Genomic DNA, 23,846 nt, shown 5'->3' on the forward strand with positions numbered 1-23,846 from the left:
TGGCTGAACAAATGGAAAGCTCAAGAACTTTTTAATAAACTTCTAGAAGGTATTTTATCTTGACATGTGGCTGGAAAGTCTCTAGCTCTTCCAGAGCACCAGTTTGAGCAATTGATCTCAAAGCATGTTGGGAAGGGGTTATTAGTAGTGCTTTAAAGATGGGGAGACTGAGGCACAGGAAAAGAAGAGTTTTGGGGTCAACCATAAGGCTGGGACAGAACTGAAGACCTGTTCCTCATGCTGCACTGTCCTTTGTGTCTCCCAGCTATAGCACACAAGCTTGTGGGACACCTGTCCCCAAAACTCTGAGTCCTTGTGTGCCTTCATCTCTCAGGTTTTGGTTGTTAATCACTGCCCTGAGATGTGCAGGATGTCTCTGCTTCAGCACGTGCAACTGAAGAACAAGTCTGGACTCTTCACTTTTTGGTCTTGAGGTTGTTTATTAATTCTTATCTATAAAATTTTCTTTCTGCCCAGCAGAGATCTGCTCAGCAGGGCAGCCACAGGCACTCTGTGTTGTCCTTTTATACTACAAACTACATATAACATATTTACACTTAATTCCCAATACCTATCACCTGTGTTAGACAGTGCACTTCTACTCTGAACCAATCCCAAAGTGCCAACATCACTGCAGAAAATGGAGAACAAGAAGAAGAAGAAGAAAGGCTGGACATGCCCAAGTCCCTCCATCTTGTCCCCATAACCCCCATACCAAAAATCCTAACATCTACATTTTCACCCTGTGATAATTTTATTATTATACTATTTAAACTTCTGTGACTTTCATGTCCTCATACAAAGTTGGCAGCTTGCTCCAGGGGTCACAATCAAATCCCCAGGTGCTCTGGGCTGTGTGCCAGGGTCTCTGAGCCCCCCAGTGGGGTCCTGGGCAACTCTGGACACCCGGAGGGATGCACTGAGTTCTGACATTCACCAGGAGAAACCCTTTCCCCAGAGCATCTGTGTGCTGTTAGATCTCCCCTGAAGGGGGCTGGATGCACCCCACAGTCTCCCCAGAGCTCTCCATGGAGGAGCAGGGCGGTTTTCACAGCTCACCTCAGGCACACCACACTAACCAGCATGGGCTGCTGCACATTTCCTCTCCCCCTTCTTCAATAAATCACAGCTTCCAGCATTCATGCTTTTGTCACTAATAAATCTTCTGCTGTCTTACACCACATGAAAGCACAACAATGCCTGAACTGGCAGGCACTTCCCTGCACAGGAGCAGCTGCAAACACAACCTGCAGCACAGGAACCTGCTGCCTGGCCCTGAGCTGCAGAGAACTTACAGGTAAAGGAGGGCTGCTCCATGCTCTAGAAAGCACATGTTGCTTTGATTATTAAAGATTTTTTAGGCTTTCTGATGTTTACATTTTTGTAACAAACTTTCTGTAAGTAAGTTATTGTTTTGTATTCTTTTATGAAAGAAGAGTAATTTGATAGACTGTTTGTTTAATGTCATTGGAGAGGTAGCACCTTCACTTTCTAATCTACAAGAATTAGAATTTAGAATTCTATAAATGTTAGAGTCAGAAAATAAACTTCCCTTTTTACTTTGAAAAAAACAGTGTGCACATCGTGGTTTTTGTGTCCTTTGGTGACACACATGGAGCATGAGGGCACACACACGTGGAACACATCAAACCTTTCTGTGCAACGGGACCTCATTAATCCATGGAGCACACTGCCACAAGAAATCAGGGCAGCACACAAACCTCAGCTGCACCTCTAATCAAGGTCCTGTCCTGGCTTTTGTTCAGTGTCACTGGAGAGGCAGCACCTTCACTTTCTAATCTACTGTCACTTTTAGAATTCTATAAATGTTAGAGTCAGAAAATAAACTTCTCTTTTTACCTTGAAAACAGCAGTGTGTGGGCATCGTGTTATTTCATGTCCTATGGTGACACACAGGGAACACCAGGGCACACATCAAATCTCTCTGTGCAGCAGGACCTCATCAATCCATGGAGCACACTGCCACAGGCAATCAGGGCAGCGCACAAACCTCACCTGCACCTCTGCTCAGGGTCCTGTCCTGGCTGTGGTGCCTTTGCTCACACACCTGAGCCTAAAGGTGCATCTCTGTCCTTTGGTAGATGAGGGGACCTTCCAGTTTTGGGATGATCTGACCCCTGCCAGCCCCTGTGCCCAGGAGAAGAGATCCAGAGAGCAGCTCTGTGGATCTGCATCTCATCCTTCCCTGGGAGCAGCCAGCTGAGCGTGAGCAGCACAGAATTCCTGGCTGTGTCCTGAGCCAGGGTGAGCCAGAGATGCTGGGGAGGGCAGGGGAGGCTCTGAGAGCTGCTGACAGGGCTGGAGCCCCCCTGCTCTGCAGCCAGGCTGGGGAACTGGGGGTGTTCACCTGAGAAAGCTCCAGGGAGAGCTCAGAGCCCCTTCGAGAGCCTAAAGGGGCTCCAAGGGAGATGGAGAGGGACTGGGGATAAGGGCCTGGAATGATAGGACAAGGGGGAATGGCTTCCCACTGCCAGAGATATTGGGATAGTGGGAAGGAATTGTTCCCTATGAGGGTGGGCAGGATCCCTGGCAGTGTCCATGGCCAGGCTGGACAGGGCTTGGAATAACCTGGGACAGTGGAAGGTGTCCCTGTCCGTGGCAGTCAGGTGGAACAGGATGAGCATTCCAGTTCTTTCCAACCCATTCTGTCATTCCAAGATGAAGTGCTCACATGGCTGTTTCCTTTCTCAGCCCCCAAGCCCTGAAGGGCTGGTGCAGGGGGACACTTTCAGGGACGCAGAACCAGGGACAAAGCAGAACTGCAGAGATTGTTTCCTGTGACCAGAATTTTTTCTTGCATCCTCAGGGAAAGACAGAAGATGAATTTCTATCTAAAGGTGCAAATGTCTTTCCTGCAGGTTTCATGCAAAGATGAATATTTGCTTTACTGAAGTTGAGAAATACCCACAACATGAATTCTCTTGAAATTTCAAGACACAATTATACCCAGAGCCATCCCCACATCAGGTGACATCCTTGGGGAGGTGACTCGTGCCTTCTGACCCTGCAGGTCCCTGAGATCCCTGTGCTTCCACACCTCACACTGCCACAGCCCCCATTGCTCCATGCTGGCACAGCCAGTGCTGGGAGGTGGCACAGGCAGGGGAGTTCCAGATTGCAATGCAAGATCTATTCTGTTACCATCTGTATGGCAGATTATCTTTTGTCAAGTGGGCAGTTTTCCTTATCTCTCTCTCAGTGATCACCATCACTCCTCCCTCAGGAGGGGACATTGCTGATAACAGCTATTGAATGTCCCTGCATGGCTGATAAGAACTACAGCATCCCATTGGGAGATGGGAGCCCAGAGGGAGGAGCCAAGCATTCCTACCCAGATATAATCTGGAGATTCTGGAACACCAGCACAGTTTCTCCACTGGATTGCCCAGAGGAACAGCAGCTGCCTCTTCTTCCCCTGGATCTTCAGAGGCAGAGACTGCACCTTTCTCCAGGATCCCTGCTCCAGCAGAACCAGCCCTGACACTGCAGGAGGGCTGAGCCACAATTCCAATGGGACTGCTGCCAGCACCCTGACCCACAGGGTGTCAGGCTGGGTTCTGACTCTGGCAGTGTTGTTCTAGTGTACAGCACTATTTATTTTATTCTTTTATTTTTCTTCTTCCCTATTAAAGAACTGTTATTTCCTGCTCCCATATTTTTTCCTGAGAGCTCCTTAATTTAAAATTTATAGCAATTCAGAGGGGTGGGGAGGGTTTCCATTCTCCATTTCAGGGGAGGTTCCTGCCTTCCTTAGCAGACACCTGGCTTTCCAAACAAAAACAAGGGGGAATGTCCCAAAAGGCCTTCAGGACTCAGTGTCACCTCACCAAACCTTTCAGCCTGGGTGTAGGGCAGCCCATGCCTGCCTGCCCCTGGCCTCCCTGCCAAATTTCTGCTCCCTTGCAGCCCTGTTGTTCCCACCATGGCACATCTGATGGGATGACACGTGGTGCTTGGGCTTCACCCTCCCTTTGAAGCAAGGGAATGTTCCTAATTGGAGCCCCACGGGGATGTTCAGAGCTGGAAACCATCCTGTCTCCCGGGCTCTCTTTGTAGTGGGGCCTGTGGCTGCTCACCAGAACAGACAGCCTGTCCCTACAGCATGTCCTGCCCTTACAGGTGTGTTCCACTGCTCCACTCCCATGGGCACTGCTTTTCATTTGCAAATCCTTCAAAGGGCTTGAAACTGCCACAGGAAGGCTGCAAACAAGGCAAAGGGAGACAGAGAGCTGTGGATAGCCTGAGAGACCTGTCCATCCATGGAGGGGAGGAGAGTGGGAGCTGCCCTCCTTCATCCCTGCCAGCAAAGCCTGGTGCAGCTGGGAATGGTTTTACATGAGCCCTTTGTGGGTCCTTGATGCATCCCTGCAGGACTGGAGGCATCACCTGAGCTTCCCTGGATCCTGCCCCTGCTCTGCATTCTGGCACAGCTCCTGCCTCCCCACGGGCTGCAGCCTGGCAGGACGTTTGTCCTTGGTCCTGCTGCTCCTCACAAAAACCTTTCCTGATGTCTTTCCTGCTCCTACCAAACTCATGCCATCCCCTCCCAGCCCTGCCATCCCTGCCCTCTCCCTTCCCATCACTTTTCAGAGTGACCCCTCTCCTGTCTCCTCTCCTGTCCCTCCAGTCCCTGTCCCAGGGGCAGGACCCCGTCCCTGAGCCCAGCCCAGCCCCTGGGGCAGGACCTGAGGAGCAGCAGCGAGTTCCAGAGGCAGGGAGCCATTCCACACCCTGGCTGTGTGTGCGTGTCCCAGGCACTGCCCTGCCGTGGGCAGAGGATGCTCCCTGTTCCCAGAGGGGTCTCTGGGCTCCACTGCAGAGCTGGGAACGCTGTGCTCCCCTGCTCCCTGTGCTCCTCTTGCTCCCAAAGAGCTCCCTGGGCTCCCCCTGCTCCCCGAGGGGTCCCGTGGCTCCCCCTGTTCCCTGAGGGATCCCTGGGCTCCCACTGCAGAGCCAGGAGTGCTCTGCTCCCCCTGCACCCCACAGGGGTCCCTGGGCTCCCCAGAGGGGTCTCTGGGCTCTCCCCTTTCCCAAAGGGTTCCCTGTGCTCCCCCTGCACCCCAGAGGGGTCCCTCAGCTCCCCCTGTTCCCCGAGGTGTCCCTCAGCTCCCCTCGCTCCCAGAGGGGTCCCTGTGCTCCCCGAGGGGTCCCTGTGCCCCCCCGTCCCCAGAGGGGTCCCTGTGCTCCCCGAGGGGTCCCTGTGCCCCCCCGTCCCCAGAGGGGTCCCTGTGCTCCCCGAGGGGTCCCTGTGCTCCCGGTCCCTCCCGTTCCTCCCCCGGGCCGCCGCTGCTCCCTGACCCAGGCAGGTGCGGGGGGGGAGCGGCGTTCGCAGCCCCGGCGCTGCCTTTGGCACCGGAGCCCCCAGCAGAATCAAAGCGCTTTTCAAAGCAAACCTTCAACTGCTTTAATCGCCGGCGAGAGCTCCTCCCACACACATCTAAGGGCCATGAGCTCAGTGTTTGCGTTGCCCCGGGCAGATTTATGAGGTTATTCTTCAAGAAAGGGCGGGAGACAGGGGAGGCTGTGGCACATTGCTTAGCCCGGGGGGCGGGCAGGGAGCGGGGGGAGCGAGGGAGGCTTTGAGCTGCAAGGACCTTGCAGAAAGCCGGGCGGTGCAGGAGAGGAACAGCGGGATGGGGCTGGGCGGGCTGGAGCCCGGAGCTTGGGACCGGCCAGCAGCAGATCCCTGCATCTCCGGCTCCTCCATCCATCCCCGGCTCCTCCATCCCCCGGCTCCTCCATCCCTCCATCCTCAGCTCCTCCTTCCCGCGGCTCCTCCATCCCCGGCTCCTCCATCCCCCGGCTCCCTGCATCCCTCGGCTCCCTCCCTCCATCCCCGGCTCCCTCCATCCCCGGCTCCCTCCATACCCCAGCTCCTCCATCCCCCGGCTCCTCCATCCATCCATCCATCCATCCATCCATCCATCCATCCATCCATCCATCCATCCATCATCCATCCATCATCCATCCATCCATCCATCCATACATCCATCCATCCATCATCCATCCATCCATCCATCCATCCATCCATCCATCCATCCATCCATCCATCATCCGTCCATCCATCCATCCATCCATCCATCCATCCATCCATCCATCCATCCATCCATCATCCATCCATCCATCCATCCATCCATCCATCATCCATCCATCATCCATCCATCCATCCATCCATCCATCCATCATCCATCCATCCATCCATCCATCCATCCATCCATCCATCCATCCATCATCCATCCATCCATCCATCCATCCATCCATCCATCCATCCATCCATCCATCCATCCATCCATCCCCGGCTCCTCCATCCCCCGGCTCCTCCATCCTCTGGCTCCCTCCATCCCTGGCTCCCTCCCTCTCTCCGTCCCCTGGCTCTTCCATCCCAGGGTGATCTGGGCACCAGTTGCTGGTTTTGGGATGAGGCAGAGCCGTCCTGCATCTCCCCTCGTGCAGGAGTTGAATTCAGCCTCTCTCATGGGTCCCTCCCTTCTTGATCAGCCTAATCCCAATAGCAAGCTACATCCACTCCAGAACAGAAAGCCTCACCTCCTTCTGAGAATGAAAATTCATTATAAACTTCAAAATCCCCATCAGCCTAAAAATAGACTTCTACTCCCTTACCTTCTTCCCCATTGCACTGTTGATACCATGATCTATGCTACAATTTGCAACCTGATATATGGCCTCAGACTCTTATATTACAAAATTTTTCACCTACCTACTATTCTTCCTAATCGCCATATTCATCCTAATCATTGCCAACCTCCTATTTGTCCTATTCATTGGCTCAGAAGATTCCAGAATTCTGTGGTATCTGAAAGTGTCCCCACCAAGAGTCAGAGATCTGCCCACATCCAGATGCTCACCACCACTTCAACCAGCCCTGCAAGAGAAGCCTCTTTGCTTTGGAACTGAGATCCTGGGGAGGTCTCGGGTGTGATGGCACTGTAGGCCCAGCCCTTGTCACCTGCATTGTCACCTGCATTGTTATCTGCATTGTCCCCTGCATTATCACCTGCAGCACTGCGTGTTGTATCTGGAAGGACTTGAGGGATGCACCCCTGAGACCGTGTTCACAGGGGTCTGAGGATGAGGGAAGAGACGAGGATCTGACTCCATGTTTCAGAAGGCACGATTTATTATTTTATGATATATATTACATTAAAACTGTGATAAAGGAATAGAAGAAAGGATTTCATCAGAAGGCTGGCTAAGCTAAGAATAGAAAAAGAATGGAATGATAACAAAGGTTTGCATCTCGGGCAGAGAGTCCAAGCCAGCTGACTGTGATTGGCCATTAATTACAAACAACCACATGAGACCAATCACAGATGCACCTGTTGCATTCCACAGCAGCAGATAACAATTGTTTACATTTTGTTCCTGAGGCCTCCCAGCTTCTCAGGAGGAAAAATCCTAAGGAAAGGATTTTCATAAAAGATGTCTGTGACACACCCCTTGTTCATGGACCAGTTTCCTCCCCAGCATCCCCTTAATGCCAGCCCTACCCACCCTGGGCAAACAGCAGCCAGGTAAAGGGAACACTCCTGGACCCAAACCTCGTGGCATCAAGAGCAGAAGGGAGCAGAGCCTGTGGCAGAAAAGAGGCCTGGGAGATGAAGCAGCAGGAGGAAATGGGAAGAAATGTCATGAAACTCACTAGAAATTCAGAGACTTCTGAACTTCCTTTCCCTTGGGCCTAGAACAAAGAGCCAGCATGTCAATATTTAGCATAGGACAACAACAACAACAAAAAAACCACACTGTGTTTCAAAAAACAGCAAAATGTTTTGATTTGGTAGTGTTGAAGTCCTGCAATGTGAATATTAAATGGCCTATGGGTAAATGTAACAGCAGCAGGTGAAAATATGTAAATGGAAACCCTTTTTTAGAAAGACACCATGAAATGAAAACATTGAAATGATCTCTCCTGACTGAACTTGTTACTACATTTCTACCGTTTACAGCCCCATGAGCACTGTCCATTTTCATTAAGCTTTTCCTTTTCAATTCAATGAGATATTGCTTGGAAAACCATCCCACCAAACATGCTCCTCAGGCTGCTCCAGGACTGACTTCACTATTAAGGCATGCTGAGAGCTCTGGGGCTCAGCCTGGAGAAAAGCAGCTCTGGGGAGACCTCATAGCCCCTTCCAGTGCCTAAAGGGGCTTAAAGAAAAGAGGGAGAGCAACTTTTACATGGGCAGATAGTGACAGGATAAGGGAGAATGGCTTGCCACAGACAGAGGGCACATTTAGATTTTATGTTCATAAGAAATTCTTCCCTGTGAGGGTGCTGAGGCCCTGGCACAGGGTGCCCAAAGGAGCTGTGGCTGCCCCATCCCTGGCAGTGTTTGGGGTCAGGTTGGATGGAGCTTAGAGCAGCCTGGGATGGTGGAAGGTGGAATGAAATGATCTTTGAGGTCCCTTCCAACCCAGACTGTTCTGGGACTCTGTGATTAATGGCCCTGCAATTCTGATTTTGCTCTGAGCACTCCCACCCACCCCTCACTCCCTCCAGCCCCCCTGAGCTGGGCTCCCTCACCACTATTTTGTCTGCTTGCTGTGGAGTTTGGAGTCTTTGCACTGCCCTGAGCCTGGAGTCCAGACTCACAGCCACCAAGCATCTGCAGAATCATGCTCATCATCCTCAGTGCAGGGATGAAGGCACACTGAGCACTGCCAGGGGACCAGGGCATTTCAGCTCCTGCTGGCCTAGGAGCTCCAACTTGCCCAGACGACACAAAAGAACATTTGGAAACACTTGCTGAGGAGCTGTGCTGTTCCCTTGGTGCTGTTCAGGTTCTCTCACAAGCTGTGCCTGGTCTCAGATTTTCTCAGTTTGGTTTTCTCCTCCTTGCAGGCTGGGGAGCACAGGACAGGAATTCCTGTTTCTGGTTAGTGCCCATCTCCCTGCTCCAGAGGGAAACACCAGCCAGAGCCCTGGATTCAGTGCCAGCAGCTCTCCCTGAAGTCAGTCCTTGGTTTGGACCTGCCCATTTAGGAATCCCAAAGTGCCATTGAGCAGGAGTGCTGGGAGATGTTCCCCCTTGGGGCACTCACAGCAAAAAGCCACTGTCACCCATGGGAGAGCCTGAGGATGTGATTGAGGTGCTGGGCAAAGGGAGCTGAATCCCTGCCTGCCTCTAAAGTCTTTGGGCTGCTGCTGGCAAGGATGCAGAGCACACCTGTGTCCCTGTGGAGTGCCTGTATGGAGTCAGCAGATGGACTCTCTAGAGTCCCTTTGAAGGAACCCAAATCCCTGAAAGCAGGAAACCCTTCTTAGTCTTGATATTTCAGGTGTGGGGGGGAAAAAAGCTCCTCAAAGCTGATAAATGGTGAATATAAACCTGTGAATGCACTGCAGTGTGCAGAGCCCAGCTCTTCAAGTGTCCCTCACCAGCTTTATCTCCCTCATCCACAATCCCAAGCCCATAAACATTTCCCATTGTTCCTGCTTTGGTTTCCTTTCTCCCAGGCATTCCCAAGGAGGAGATTGTGGGCTTTGGACTGTACAGGCATCCTGGATTGTGTATAAGTGTAAGATAAGTGCATATTCTATCATCATCTGTTAGAGGTGGGGTAGTTATCTTCTGTTCATAGGGCAATTTTTTTTATCTCTCCCACAGCCAGTCCTCCCTCCAGGAAATATCTGCTGTTAATGGGCCATTATTTATTATCTTCTCTTAATGGGCCACTGCGTGTCCCTGCAGGGCTGATCCAATCCCAGCATCCCATGGGAGATGCTCCGCCCAGGGGAGGAGCCAAGCATTCCTGCCTGGATCCAATCTGAGCCTGGCACAGCACAGCAGCCTTTGCCCCCTGCACTGCCAGAGGAGCAGCTTTCTGCTGCCCTGCATGGCCAGAGGGAGCCCAGGCCCATCTGCAGCAGCCCTGGAGCTGCAGAGGAAAACTCCCCCCTTGTGCAGGATCCCTGCTGCAGCAGAGCCACAGCTGGCACTGCAGGAGGGCTGAGCCCCCGTGGCATGGGGCTGGGACACTGCCCTGACACACAGGGGGCAGGGACTGCTCTGACTCTGGCAGTGTTTGTTTGTACTATTGCATTTTTTATTTTATTTTAAAAATTTTCTTCACTAGTAAAGAACTGTTACTCCTGCTCCCATATCTTTTCCTGAGAGCCCCTAAATTTCCAAATTATAATAATTTGGAGGGAGGGGGGTTACATTTTCCATTTCAAGGGAGGCTCCAGCCCTCCTTAGCAGACACCTGGCTTTCCAAACTGACACAACAGGGCAGGAATGGCTCTTCCTATCAGTCTGCCAGCAGGAGGAAGGTCTGTCAGAGAGCACCCACAGTCTGGTGCCAGCTGTGGCAGCATTTGTTAGTCCTGGGCTGCATTGTGGCCTGAGAAGTGGGAGGGTCTGGGAGTGAGTCTGTGCCTCTGTGGTGTGTTTGGATGGATCCTGGTGCAACCTGGGGCTCCTGTGGTGACCTTGGCATGAAGAAGGAGCTGTAGATGGGCCCTGGCACTGGGCATGCATCGGGCACAGGATGGTGGCTCACTGGTCTGTACACAATCACCTGGGGCAGGAGGGCAGCACTGACCCCAGGAAGGATTTATTTACACTTTGCATTGGGATTTTGTGCTCTCTGCATTTTTGGCTTCTCCCTCCTTCTCCCTAGGGTGTGTGAGTGTCCTAAAGGCACACAGGGGTCCCTGTCACCCCTGCAGGGAACCCCAGGGAGCTTTAATCACCCCTTCAGCCCCAACACCCTCCAGGGCTCTCCTGCCTGCTCAGGCTTCCCCAGGGCAGCCCCACATCCTGCTGTGCCAGCTCCTGGGGCAGCTCCTGGGTGCTCCCCATGCTGGGGGGCTCTGGTGGCTGTTTCTGCCACAGGGGGGCTGCAAGGGGCAGATGTTGCACATAGGGAGGGGTTTGGGCTGGGGGGAGCTCCTTCAGCTCTGCTGCTGTGCTGCTGCAGGCACCAGCTGTGTGTGAGCCTGCAATCCTGCTGCCTCACCCACCTGCTGCTCTGTGGCCCTTTAGGCATTGCAAATATCAAGAAAAAGGCACCTTTCCTCACTCTGCCCTGTGCTGCACCCAGCACTGTATGACATGGGAAGTGTCTTCTCAGCTTCAAAGCATCCCTGTCTCCTGCACATCCCTGTCAGGGCACTGGGGCACCTGATTCCAGAGGGCAGCTCAGAGGAGATGCCCTCAGAGGGTGAAGCAGGGCCCCAGACTCCCAGGGGGATGCTAAATTCCAGACAGGGTCTCAAAATGTCTCTGCAAGGTGAGAACAGCCCTGAAGGCTCCTGGTCCCATTCTGCTCAAGGGAAAGAGTGTGGGGAGTGAGGAGTATCACACAAGATGCTTGGTGACACCTGGGAGCAGCCAGGACCTGCTGCTTTTCCCTCCCCCAGCTCCGGCTGTGGCAGCAGCAGCCTGGCAGCCCCATCAGCTGTGTCCTGCCAGGTCTGCCAACCCCATCAGCTGTGTCCTGTCCCAGGCCTGCCAGCCCCATCAGCTGTGTCCTGCCCCAGGTCTGCCAGCCCCATCAGCTGTGTCCTGCCCCACATCTGCCAGCCCCATCAGCTGTGTCCTGCCCCAGGTCTGCCAGCCCCATCAGCTGTGTCCTGCCAGGTCTGCCAGCCCCATCAGCTGTGTCCTGCCAGGCCTGCCAGCCTCATCAGCTGTGTCCTGCCCCAGGTCTGCCAGCCCCATCAGCTGTGTCCTGCCAGGTCTGCCAGCCCCATCAGCTGTGTCCTGCCAGGTCTGCCAGCCCCATCAGCTGTGTCCTGCCAGGCCTGCCAGCCCCATCAGCTGTGTCCTGCCCCACATCTGCCAGCCCCATCAGCTGTGTCCTGCCCCACATCTGCCAACCCCATCAGATGTGTCCTGCCCCACATCTGCCAGCCCCATCAGCTGTGTCCTGCCAGGTCTGCCAACCCCATCAGCTGTGTCCTGCCAGGCCTGCCAGCCCCATCAGCTGTGTCCTGCCCCACATCTGCCAGCCCCATCAGCTGTGTCCTGCCAGGCCTGCCAGCCCCATCAGCTGTGTCCTGCCCCACATCTGCCAGCCCCATCAGCTGTGTCCTGCCCCACATCTGCCAGCACCATCAGCTGTGTCCTGCCAGGTCTGCCAGCCCCATCAGCTGTGTCCTGCCCCACATCTGCCAACTCCATCAGCTGTGTCCTGCCCCACATCTGCCAACTCCATCAGCTGTGTCCTGCCCCAGGTCTGCCAACCCCATCAGCTGTGTCCTGCCAGGTCTGCCAGCCCCATCAGCTGTGTCCTGCCCCAGGTCTGCCAGCCCCATCAGATGTGTCCTGTCCCAGGTCCCTGCTGGTTTCCCAGGACACAGAACAGCTCTGCAGGCTGTGCCTGGCTCCACAGCAAGGTGTGCAGGGCCAGGATCACAGCAGGCACTGGTGTTTCTGGGGATGGGCTCAGAGCAGCAGAACTGACCCCTCTGTGGGGCTGGGGAGACCTGAGACCCCTGGGAAGGGGGGATGGCTCCTCCAGCTGAGCTTTGAGCCATGGGGCTTCTGGTGTGTGGCACCCTCCAGGTTTGTGCCCCTCATCTCCCCCTGCAACATCTGCCTTCCCCTCTCCCACAGGGCTGTGCTCCCCTGTCCTGGATTGCCAAGCAAGTTGGATTCCATTTGCCATTGTATGGCAGTTGACTTCTGCTCAGTGGGCAGTTTTCCTTATCTCTTCCACACCCAATCCTCCTGCCAGGGGGACATCTGCTGATAACAGCTACTGAATGTCAGTGCATGGCTGATAAGAACTACAGCATCCCATTGGGAGATGGGAGCCCAGAGGGAGGAGCCAAGCATTCCTACCCGGATAGAATCTGGAGATTCTGGAACACCAGCACAGCTTCTGCACTGGATTGCCCAGAGGAACAGCAGCTGCCTCTTCTTCCCCTGGATCTTCAGAGGAAGAGACTGCACCTTTCTACAGGATCCCTGCTCCAGCAGAACCAGCCCTGACACTGCAGGAGGGCTGAGCCACAATTCCAATGGGACTGCTGCCAGCACCCTGACCCACAGGGTGTCAGGTTGGGTTCTGACTCTGTCAGTGTTGTTTTGGCTTACTGCATTGTTTATTTTATCTTTTTATTTCCTTCCCTATTAAAGAACTGTTATTTCCTGCTCCCATATTTTTGCCTGAGAACTCCTTAATTTAAAATTTATAGCAATTCCGAGGGGTGGGGAGGGTTTCCATTCTCCATTTCAGGGGAGGCTCCTGCCTTCCTTAGCAGACTTCTGGCTTTCCAAACCAAGACATCTCCACTCTGCCCCACTCTGTCCCACACCAAGAGATTTGATCAGTCTTCACAAAACCAGGAGCAATAGTTAGTGTGTTACTGCTCTCTTTAACTATTGACTAGAAGGGTGCAGAGAAGCTGGAGCCAACATCTCATAGGAGCTGTGCAGGGCAAGGATGAGAGGTAATAGGCACAAAAGAACCATAGGGATTTGCAATTTGATATTAGGAAACATGGGATTGTAAAGAATGAGAAAAAGGTGAGGGACTCTTCGGGATACTCCTAAGATTATTCAGTAGGTTTGCCAGCTGGATGAGATCCTGACCAGCCTCACAAGATGGACCCATTAGAATGTGGATAAGAGACCTCCAGAAGTGTCTTCCAGCCCAGGATATCTGGGCAATCCATCCAGTACCTCCCCATGTATGTGGCTGGGGATAAGAACCTGTCCCATCCCTCTAGACCTGTGCAGGGTCAGGGCGTTTGTGCTCCCTGCCCAGCTGATGTCCACTCGTGGCCACGGCACCACTGGTGTTGCCTTTCCATCCCAAGGTGCTCTCTGCTGAGACAGATTCTCCCTTTCTTTCCTGCAAGTGACAGCTGGACAGGCCAGCACATCCCTGGGGGGACCTGGCAGGCACAACCAACACGGTGTCTTTTGGTTTTTTGTGAAAGAGGAGCAGCCTCAGCAAGCTGAGATCCTTACTACACCCCAGCATTGCCACCTGTCCCCCTTGCAGGGGCTGGTAGCCAGGTACATGGGACTGAGGGGGTCAGGATTATAAATTGTTACAAAGCAGGTGAAGTATTTCTGATTTTCTTTTTCCTCTTGGGTGTTAATTTTTAAAGAGTCCACTCTCTGTTAATTTTGATTTTTTTGCTTTTGAGCATATTTTGAATGTTAAATATTCCCACGTGACTATGAGGAACAGGTAATTTCCAGCTGCCTCACGTTAGAAAACCCTTGGCTGGTGGTTTAATTTTGCTTGTTCGTTTTGCATCATTGCCACTTTTCCTTGCTCATTAACTGCTCCTCACCCCTCCTGGGGCAGGGGCTGCCCTGAGCACCTGCACCCAACTCAGGCACCTTCCTGGTGACAGCCATGGGGACAGAACTGCACCAGACCCTGTGATTCCCTGGGCAATCTGAGCTGGGGCTGCTCCTCCAGCTCACGTGCAGGGTGGGCAGTGGTGCCAGGGATCCCAGCTATGACAATATTTTAAGCACCAAGAAGCTTTTCCCATTTCCCCATCCTCCTGTGAGCCCTTTAGTACACTGGCCTCTCTGCTGCACAGGAACCTTCCCCAATGCAGCTCCACTCTCCTGCACCCCCAGCTTGCTGCAGTTCTCTCCAGGGAGCCCCAAAAGCTCCAGCCCCCTGTGCTGCAGCCCCAGAGCAGCTCTGACACACACTGAGGGACAGAGATGGGTGACGCAGGATGGCACCGGCACCTCAGCTAAAGGGGAAATCTCCCCCCTCTCCTGGACCACAGCTGCAATTTCACCAGTGGTGGAATTTTCACACTGAAAACACCTGGTTTGGGATGGATGGGATCGGGGTCATGTTCAGAGAGGTGCAGGAGTGAGCACGGTCGGGATTCTTGCAGGGACACGGGCATGGGGGTGGGTACAGCACCGGCAGGATGGGGCAGGGACACCAGCTCATTAGTGTGAGGCAGTGTCTAACCTAGGGTGATTACTGATCCTTTCTTTTGCTCCAGAGGAAATGCTGCTCTCACAGTGCCAGTGGCTTGCTGACAGCACAGGGCACGGAGCAAAGAAGCCGGGAAGTTTTGTGAGCAGCTGCCCACCAGCTCCGTGCTCCTGCTGCCCTCCCAGGGCTCCCTCTTCAGCCCTTGTGGCTCTCCAAGCACTCCAGCATTTCTTTACATATTTGAATGTGGAGTTCAAGCCTGTATTTCCACAAAGAACTTAGATCTCACTCCAATATCCACACTTCCTACAAAATTTATGCTGATTTGCTGTGACAAACCCCCCACCTGTACCTGGGGTGCTGATCTCACACAACTCGCTGACAGTAGTGGCAGGCGCAGGGAGGAACCCCAGCTCTCCAGGGCTGCTCCAGCCATTCCCAGCTCGTCCTGACTCTCCACCTCCATCCCATCCGTTCGGTGCTCTCTCTCCCTGGCAGGGTTATTGGGGAAGCACCAGACGGGTCGGTTTTCCCCAAAGAGGAAGGAGGAACACTGAGGCTCCCCCGACGCCACTGGGACAGACACGGGGAGCGGGGCCAGGACAGACGCGGGGAACGGGGCTGGGACACCGGGAACGGGCCGGGACAGACGCGGGGAACGGGGCTGGAACACCGGGAACGGGCCGGGACAGACGCGGGGGATACAGACACGGGGAGCGGGGCCAGGACAGACGCGGGGAACGGGGCTGGAACACCGGGAACGGGGCTGGGACAGCCCATGGGGGAACGGGGCCGGCGCGGACATGGGAGATAAGAGACGCGGGAATGGGGCCGGGACAGACATGGGGAATACAGACACGGGAACGGAGCCGGTACAGCCCATGGGGGAACGGGGCCGGTGCAGACACGGGAGAAAGACACGGAGAGCGGGGCCGGGACAGACGCCGGGAGCGGTACAGACACCGGGAATGGGGCCGATACAGACACGGGAACGGAGCCGGTACAGCCCATGGGGGAGTGGGTCCGGTACAGACACCGGAACGGGGCCGCGGCCAAGGGACAGCACCGGCAGCATCCCGAAGCGCGGGGTGCCCCAGGCTGTCCCGAGGGTCCAGCCCCGCTGAAATCCAGCATTTGTGACAGCGCCCGGCTGCACCGCTCCGGGCCGGCAGCACCTCCGAGCATCCCCCCGGTCCATGCACGGGGATCCGTGTCCCAGCGCTCCGTGTCCCAGCGCTCCGTGTCCCTGCTCCTGCCGCCGTGGGCAGGGTGACGGCGGCACTGAGCTCCGGGAGCACCGGAATGTCCCTGGGCTCGTGGGACAGCTGTGCAGCTCCCAGCCCAAGGGACAGCCCTGCGGGCACGACCTGCAGCACCTTCTCTGAGGAGTGGCACCAACGCGCGCCCCATCCTGTGGCACCCCAGGGTGAACGGGGTGCCATCCTGTGCCATCCTGTGCCATCCTGCGGCACCTCAGGGTGAAGGGGATGCCCGATGGGGCTGCCCCTGTCCCCACAGGAACGGGCAAGGTTGTGCATTCTCCCACATTCGCCTGTGACTTCTCACTCGTGGGGCAGCCGGTTCCAAACCAGCCCCAGGGACAGCTCTGTGCACTCACACCTCATGCCACAAGTGGTTCCCTCTCCCAGGGGAAATACAGCCTGCATGTTTCTCTCATCTTTCATGGTCTCCAGCGAGCATCGTCCTTCTCCTGCCTTATTTCCCTCCCAGCTAAGCCAGCGCAGCTCGGGCCATCCAGTGGCTGCACAAGACTGCGCTCCTCAGGCGAGCGGGAGGAGCAGAACAGCTCTCACCCAGCAGGGGCACCCAGCAGGGGCACCCAGCAGCTCTCACCCTGCACTGGCACCGAGCAGCTCTCACCCTGCACCGACAGCTTCACCTGGCTCTGCAAAATCCCCTCCTGGGCGGGCTTGGGTGCTGTGCTCTGACAGCTGAGCACCTGCGTCTCTGGGAAAAGCATCCCTATGGTCTGTGTGCCACCCCAGGCAGTGAGCACAGCATGAACATCCATGCCCAGCACTGCCCGGGGCTGCTCCCCGAGGGCACACACGGCTTCCCCTGGCACTGCCCTGGCAGCATTCCGGGCCGGGAATGCCGCGCTCCTGCCCAGCCCGCTGCCAAACAGCCGCGGCTGCAGCGCTGGGTACGAGCTCGGAAAGCATCAGGGATAACCTGTCCCCCTGAGAGGGATGTTTCCTCTCCCGCTTAAACCCCGAGATTTTCTACAGCCATTTATCAGGATCCTCGGCCATCACCAGAATGATGGCACCGAGACCACCTCGGGGCTAGAAATGAACGCAGCAGTCTCTGTCAATTAACCCTTCGGGGCATGAAACATTCAGATAATCAATAATTCCTCAATAAAATTTATACATAAATCATCACAACACTTACCAACCCCCCAAACCTCTTCCTTTAATACTCGTTTTAAAAAGGCAGCTCGGACACTGCTGGTGGCCAGCACAACCCGAACCCCGCAAAGCTCTGAGTTATTGCAGCTATTGAAACGCTTGACAGAAGGATCCCAGAGCAGTTCGCGCTAATTGCTGTGTAAAAACGCTCCATTATGTGCTCAGACAATCACAATCGACCCGGCAAGTCAGTTCAGGGTCCGCTGCAATCCCGGAGCAGAGCGAGCAGAACATCGCAGCGCAAACATTGCGGGAGGAGGGGAGCCTGGCAGCTCCTGCCCTTAGAGCTGCCTTTCCCCTCGTTATTTCGCTTGGTTTCTAATTTCCACAGGAAATTTAATTTCGAGAATATGTGGCACCAGCTTCCAACGCGGAGGAAAGCTGCAAACTGTCGGAGGGCTGCGGGGGAAGCATCGCCAAGAGCAGCAGCGAGGGTTTGGGGTCAGGCTGTACTTACAGGTAGGCGGTGAGAGGGCTCAGGCTGGCGGGGAGCTCCGAGAGCCCCAGCTCGGAGCAATCCACCGAGAGCACGATGCCATCCTGCTCGCAGTGGCACTGGGGCGGGCAGGAGGGCGCGCCCGGCTCGGCGGGCACCGCCTGGCAGCGGGCACTGCCCGCCAGCACAATGCCCCACAAGAGCAGCAGCCCGTCCATGGGCACCGGGCAGCTCCGGGGATGCGCAGGCATCGCTGAATGATCTTGGTTATTGGGTTTCAAGGGCTGGGCAGGGGCGTGAGACACTCCAATGGGAGGAGTTAAACTTTCTACTCTTTCCTTCTCTCTCTCTCTCTCTCTCTCTAAGAGCTGGCAGGAATTTCATTCAAAGGGAAGAAAGGGAAAAAAAAAAAAAAGTCAAAAGGAACCTCAACAAATAAAGACCTGTTCATAGCTCCAGGACGCAGGGTTGTTTTGTAAGCGTGTTTTTGTGAGATAGCAGGGCAGGGGAAGGCAGAGCTGCCTCCAGCAGGGCAGGGGAGTGAAGCAGCGAGGCAGGAGCACCCAAGGCACTTCAGGGGCTCCGGACTCGGGGACGCTGAAATGGAACCCCAGATAAAGGACTGAGTGTCTGTGCTGGGTGCTGAACTCAGCTGGGACGGGAACGTCAGGGGAGAAGGGACTGAGGAGCTCAGGAGCAGCTCTCTGCTGGCAGGGACCATGCCCGAGGCTGTCTGTCTGTCTGTCTGTCTGTCAGTCCTGAGCTGTCCCTCTCCAGCAGCCTGGGATGGAGCAGCAGTGTCACAGGGCTCCATGGGGGACACAGTGCTGTGTTGGCTTTGCCCAGGTGTCTGAGCTGTGCTTGCAGGAGCTGCCCAGCACTGGTGGCAGGAGAGGGGCTGGGCTCCTTCCAGAGCTCTTCCTAACCCTGGCTAAAGTGGAGAAATAACCCATTGAGAGGGGGTTTGAAGCACCTGGAGCTGTGTCACAGCCTGGCTGAGCAGGGGGCACTGCCAGGGTCTCACAGTGTCCTGGGACGTGTGGGATGGGCACCACACCAGGATGCTGTGCCAAGGAGCTGCTGAGCTCTGGGGCAGCACAAACACCTGCCCAGCAAAGGGTTCTGACACCCTGTGTCCCCTCTCATGCCACCTATGGGCTGTCACTGTCAGTGTCACTGTGATGCCCTCAGGAGGGGTCACTGCTGTCACCCCATGGCAGGGGGTTGAGGGATTGGGGAGAGCCTGGCCCCACAGCTTGAACCACCCCAAATCTCTGTACAGAGCCAAGCACCTCCTCTGTGACAGGGACAGCAGCTGCACGTGGGTCTCACCTGAAGACAGAAAAAAGCTGTCCATGGGGGTTTAGGGGGATCTGGACCCTGGTTTGTTCCTCCCTCTCACCCTGCATGGAGGAGGTGAATGGGGCACAGGAAGAAGGGCCCAGGTTTGGGTGGCTGCGAAGTGCACCCAGAAAATCACTCCCCCTGTACCCATGCAATGGCAAAGTGCCCCATGGCCAAGGCACAGACTGAGGGTGCTCTCACAGCCCTGCTTCCTCTGAACAGGCCTTTCCTTCTGGCATGAGAGTTTCCTGACTGACATCCCCATTACCGCAGGATAAAGGAGGCTGGAGTGTTATCTGGGGTCAGGAACTGGCACAGGGGGAGACTGAAACAGCTCCAGCTCACAGGGCTGGGGTGCCTTGAGCCCTGTGAGAGCAGGATCCGCTCCCCAAAAATGTGCTGAGATGGAGCTCAGGGTTCAGGGCGGATGCACAGACTCTTCTGAGGGCTCCTGGCTGGGATGATGCTGGATCTGAAGTATTTCACTTGCAAAATTCAGATCCTGCAGCTCCAGGACTCCCTGAGCCTGCTGCAGTCATTGGAGAGATCATCCCCCAGTGCAGAGCAGAGCAGAGCAAAGCAGAGAGAGGATTTTGGTCTGGGAGCAGGAACTGGTTGAATTGGAATTAATCCGCTTCCATCATGAACAGTGCTGGGGATGTCATTAATTAAACATTTGCAATGTCTTTTGACAGCTCCAAGTGTAAAACACAAAAGCTTGGTGGGGAGACAGGAGCCCTCCTCAGAGGGATGAGTCCCTGGGGCTCTCAGCTTCCCCTCCAGCTCTGGGACACTGGCAGGGACTGGGAAGGCTGGAAATGCTCTGGCAGCAGCCAGGAACTGGGATTTGGGCTGGAGAAAATTCAGAGCTCCCTTGGATCCTCGTGTCATTTACAGGGAGGACAGAACCCTTGAGCTGTAGGTGGGGGTGAAATCCAGGTGGGTTTTCATGGTTTAGATAGAATCCTCATGGATTCACTGCAGCTGGATCAAAACTCCCTTGGATCTTGTGTCCTCTCCAGGGAGGACAGAACCCTTGAGCTGTAGGTTGAGGTGAAATCCAGGTGAGTTTTCATGGCCCAAGCAAGATTCCATCCTCCTTTCTCCATCCTTCCTGGAAAATGCAGCTGGATCAAGGCTCAGAGCTCCCTTGGATCCTTATGTCATTTACAGGGAGGACAGGTGGGTTTTCATGGCTTAGAATCCTCATGGATTCACTGCAGCTGGATCAGAGCTCCCTTGGATCTTGTGTCCTCTCCAGGGAGGACAGAGCCCCTGAGCTGGAGCTGGGGGTGAAATCCAGGTGGATTTTCATGGCCCAAACAAGATTTCATCCTCCCTGGAAAATGCAGCTGGATCAAAGCTCAGAACTCCCTTGGATCCTCATGTCCTCTCCAGGGAGGACAGAGCCCCTGAGCTGGAGCTGAGGGTGATCATTTCCTCAGGAAGGTTCTGACTGCAATTTTCACATTTCTGTGGAGCTGCAGGTCTTGACATTGCAGAGCTTTTCTCCACATGCCTCACTTTGACTTCTCTGTTTGCTTTTTATTCCAGGCTGGTTGGGGTGGTTCATACCCATGTCTTATTTCTTTGAGATCTTGTAACACCAGCCAGCATCCAAAGCATCACTTATTCCAGCGTGTCACCTGGATCCTGGCAAAACTGAGGGTCTGCAGACTGAGTTACTTGCTCCACAGAGCTTGGATGCTTCCATGGTCTCATAGTTTAACATAGGAAAAAATTAAAAGAAGTTATACAAAAAGTCTTTATATAAGTAACATATACTACAAGTATATAAGTATACTTATATATATATAAGTATATATATACACACTATATATAAGTGTATATATATATATATACACACACATATATAAGTGTATATATATATATACACACACATATATATAAGTATATATGTATACATATATATATAAGTATATACATATATATATATATATATATATACTTATCTATATAAGTATTGAACCCCTGAAAAACTAAACACACCTCCATGAAAGACCCATGTTAAAGATGAAAAAAAAACCCCAAGAAACCAAATTTATTAATCTCAAAATTAATAAAATCTCGAATTAACCAACCAAAACCACTACACATGGCTAACCTGGAATTTCCGAATAAGCTCCCCGGGGGTGGAAGTGTAATTTCCAGCCCTGTCTGGCTGAAGCTGCAGCTCAGAGGGATCCGTGCTGCTCGGGGTTGGGGTTTTCCTGCAGCTCAGCCGTGTTTGTGTTGTCCTCTAGCGGCAGCGAGGGGAGAGCGCTGCCCCTGCCGGGTTCCTCTGGGTCTGCACTGAAGGCACTTGAGATTATTGCTCATGTTCAGACTCAGGTGTTCGTTATTTCCTATCGGTAAAACAGTCTCACTACTGTGAGTTCTGCAGCTTTTCATTAGAAGGCCAACAATCTCTTGTTACAAGGTCTTTTAAGGATAAACTATCCAATGAAGAACTGACTCCTAGATTATTTTCAGTTTTAACTCAATAGCTAATCACTCAAAGTTGGCAATGCAGATTTTCTGTCCAATTACACAAAACCACCCAAACCCATGGAGAAGAAGGTGAAGAAGAAGGAGCATCCTCTGCCCTACAACCTCCATCTTGCTCCATAGGTATTGCTATATTCCAAACCCTTAAACTCTAATTTTCTCGCCCTGTGATACCACACACTTCTATTCAAACTCCACACCCACAATCCCAGTTTCACCAATCAATTTTGGAAGCTTCTCCATGGTCTCAGATCAATGCAGTGTTCTCCTGGGGGTGGTATCAGTTTCTCTGGGTCTGGATTGAAGGCACTTGGGACAATAGTTCATGTTCAGACTCAGGTGTTCATTATTTCTTATTAAAACAGTATCACAACCATGAGTTCTGCAGCTTTCCATTAGAAGGCACAAAATGGCCAACAATCTCTTGTTACAAGGTCTTCTAAGACTAAACTGTCCAATTAGGAGCTGACAACTGGGTTATTTCCCCTTTTAACCCAGTAACTGATCCCACAGAGCCTGCAGTGGGACTTTTCTGCCCAATTACAAAATGCCACCCAAAACCATTGAGAAGAAGGACGAAGAAGCATGAAGAAGAAACACAGGAGGACACCCTGTGCCCTCCATCTTGCTTCCATCCAGAACATACTAAAAATTCCAAAACCTCAATTTCTCACCAAGTGATACACCTGCACTACTCTCTGTAATCTATTTCACAATTTTGTGGATTCCAGTCTGCCTTGAAATTTGGGAAACTTTCTCCATGAATGAGGGTCAAAGTCAGGGCACCCCAAACAGGCAAATCTTACTCATCTGCCCTGTTTTGGCCCCTGCACTGATGGAGGAGGGCAATGGTTGGATGCTGCACATCTGGAGCAGGATAAACATGAAGAACAACATGGCCCAGAACTCAGTGGGCAGCTCAAGCCAGGGGTTTGTTTTGTTTTAGTGCTCTGTTGTCTTTCTGTCCCCCTCTGGGTTTCGTGGCTCTTGAGCTGCAGGGCTGGAAAATTATTCATCTCAACCACAGCTCCCACAACACCCTCTGTAAGCATCTGTGGCTGCAGACTCCACTGCAGCCCTGGGTGGGAGGCCATAAATTCATCATCATCATCATCATCATCATCACCACCAGCCCGGCCTCCTGTCAGGCAGGAGCAGCACAGGCTGTGCCACAGACACACCCTGGTGGCACAGCCATGGCACTCACTGGGCACAGCCTGGGGGACAAATCCCTGTCCTGGGCTGCCCTGGGATGAGGGGTGGGAGAGGTTTTACTGTGACTCCTGTGAGCCACAGAGAAGTTTGAGGAGTGGATCCATGTTTACCCCGAAAGAATGTTCTAACAAGGTCATTGACACAGAAACCAAGAAAGAAAAAAGGATAAATAAGAGAAACCTGCAAGTGCCTGTTCCAATGAGCACTTTGCCTTTCCTGATCAATGAGTAAAGTGTAAGCTGATGAGTTTTGTAAGAATGCATGAAAAGCATGAATGCTGGAATAAAAACAGTTTGAAGCCTTTTGAAATGGAGTGTGTTGCTTTGTGTTGTCTCTGTCTCAACTACAACAGAGGAGCTCCCACCACAGCTGCTGGAGGAGCTTCACTGGAGGTGTCTACAGGCTCACCTTGTGCTGGGAGCACCATGCAGATGTGCTGGCCAGATGTGAGGGTTGAGGCAGGACTCACTCCTGGACCCATGGAAGCTCTGTGGGCAGCACCACAGCACCCCCACCATGGCTTTAACTTCCCTCCTCCTGTCTCAGGCCAGTGCCCTGGAGCCCTGTGCCACCAGCTGTGGGTGACACCCCGTGCCCTGTCCTGGGGCTGTGTCCCTGTGCACACACAGGACACCCAGGGACCATTTCCAAGGGACTGTGAAGGTTCCTGGTGCCCTGCCCATCCATGGGGAGGATGGACAGTCCTGTGCTGTGCTGAGCTCCAGGGTGAGGCTGGTGTGGTGCCAGCAGAGCTCAGCCCAGCCCTTGCTTGGGCACTGCCATCAGGGCATGGCCTGCAGTGTGCCCAGGCTGATGTTCTGCTCTTCTCCATGGAATCAATTCTGTCCCATCCTGAGCCTCCCTCCTGTGCCATCAGCCCAGAGCTGAGGACACAGGGGTTTGGGACTATTCCTTCTTGGGCTGAGACCCCCAGCACTGGGGAGATTCTGTGCTGCTGGGCAGCTCCAAACTTCACCTGTCAGCTCCAGACTCTG

The 23,846-nt window shown here is 53.8% G+C and overlaps 1 protein-coding gene across 1 annotated transcript in view; it reads right to left on the reverse strand.

Moving 5' to 3' along the window:
• The window catches only part of LGR6 (leucine rich repeat containing G protein-coupled receptor 6), a 173,140-nt gene extending 155,138 nt beyond the window's left edge, over positions 1-18,002 (reverse strand). Inside the window, exon 1 of the mRNA XM_063178014.1 lies at positions 17,806-18,002. Coding sequence (XP_063034084.1) covers positions 17,806-18,002 — 197 coding nt within the window. The remainder of the gene's footprint in view (positions 1-17,805) is intronic.
• Positions 18,003-23,846: the final 5,844 nt, after the last annotated feature.

Source organism: Melospiza melodia, chromosome 28 (assembly GCF_035770615.1).
Source record: "Melospiza melodia melodia isolate bMelMel2 chromosome 28, bMelMel2.pri, whole genome shotgun sequence".
In the NCBI taxonomy this organism is placed as follows: Eukaryota; Metazoa; Chordata; class Aves; order Passeriformes; family Passerellidae; genus Melospiza; species Melospiza melodia.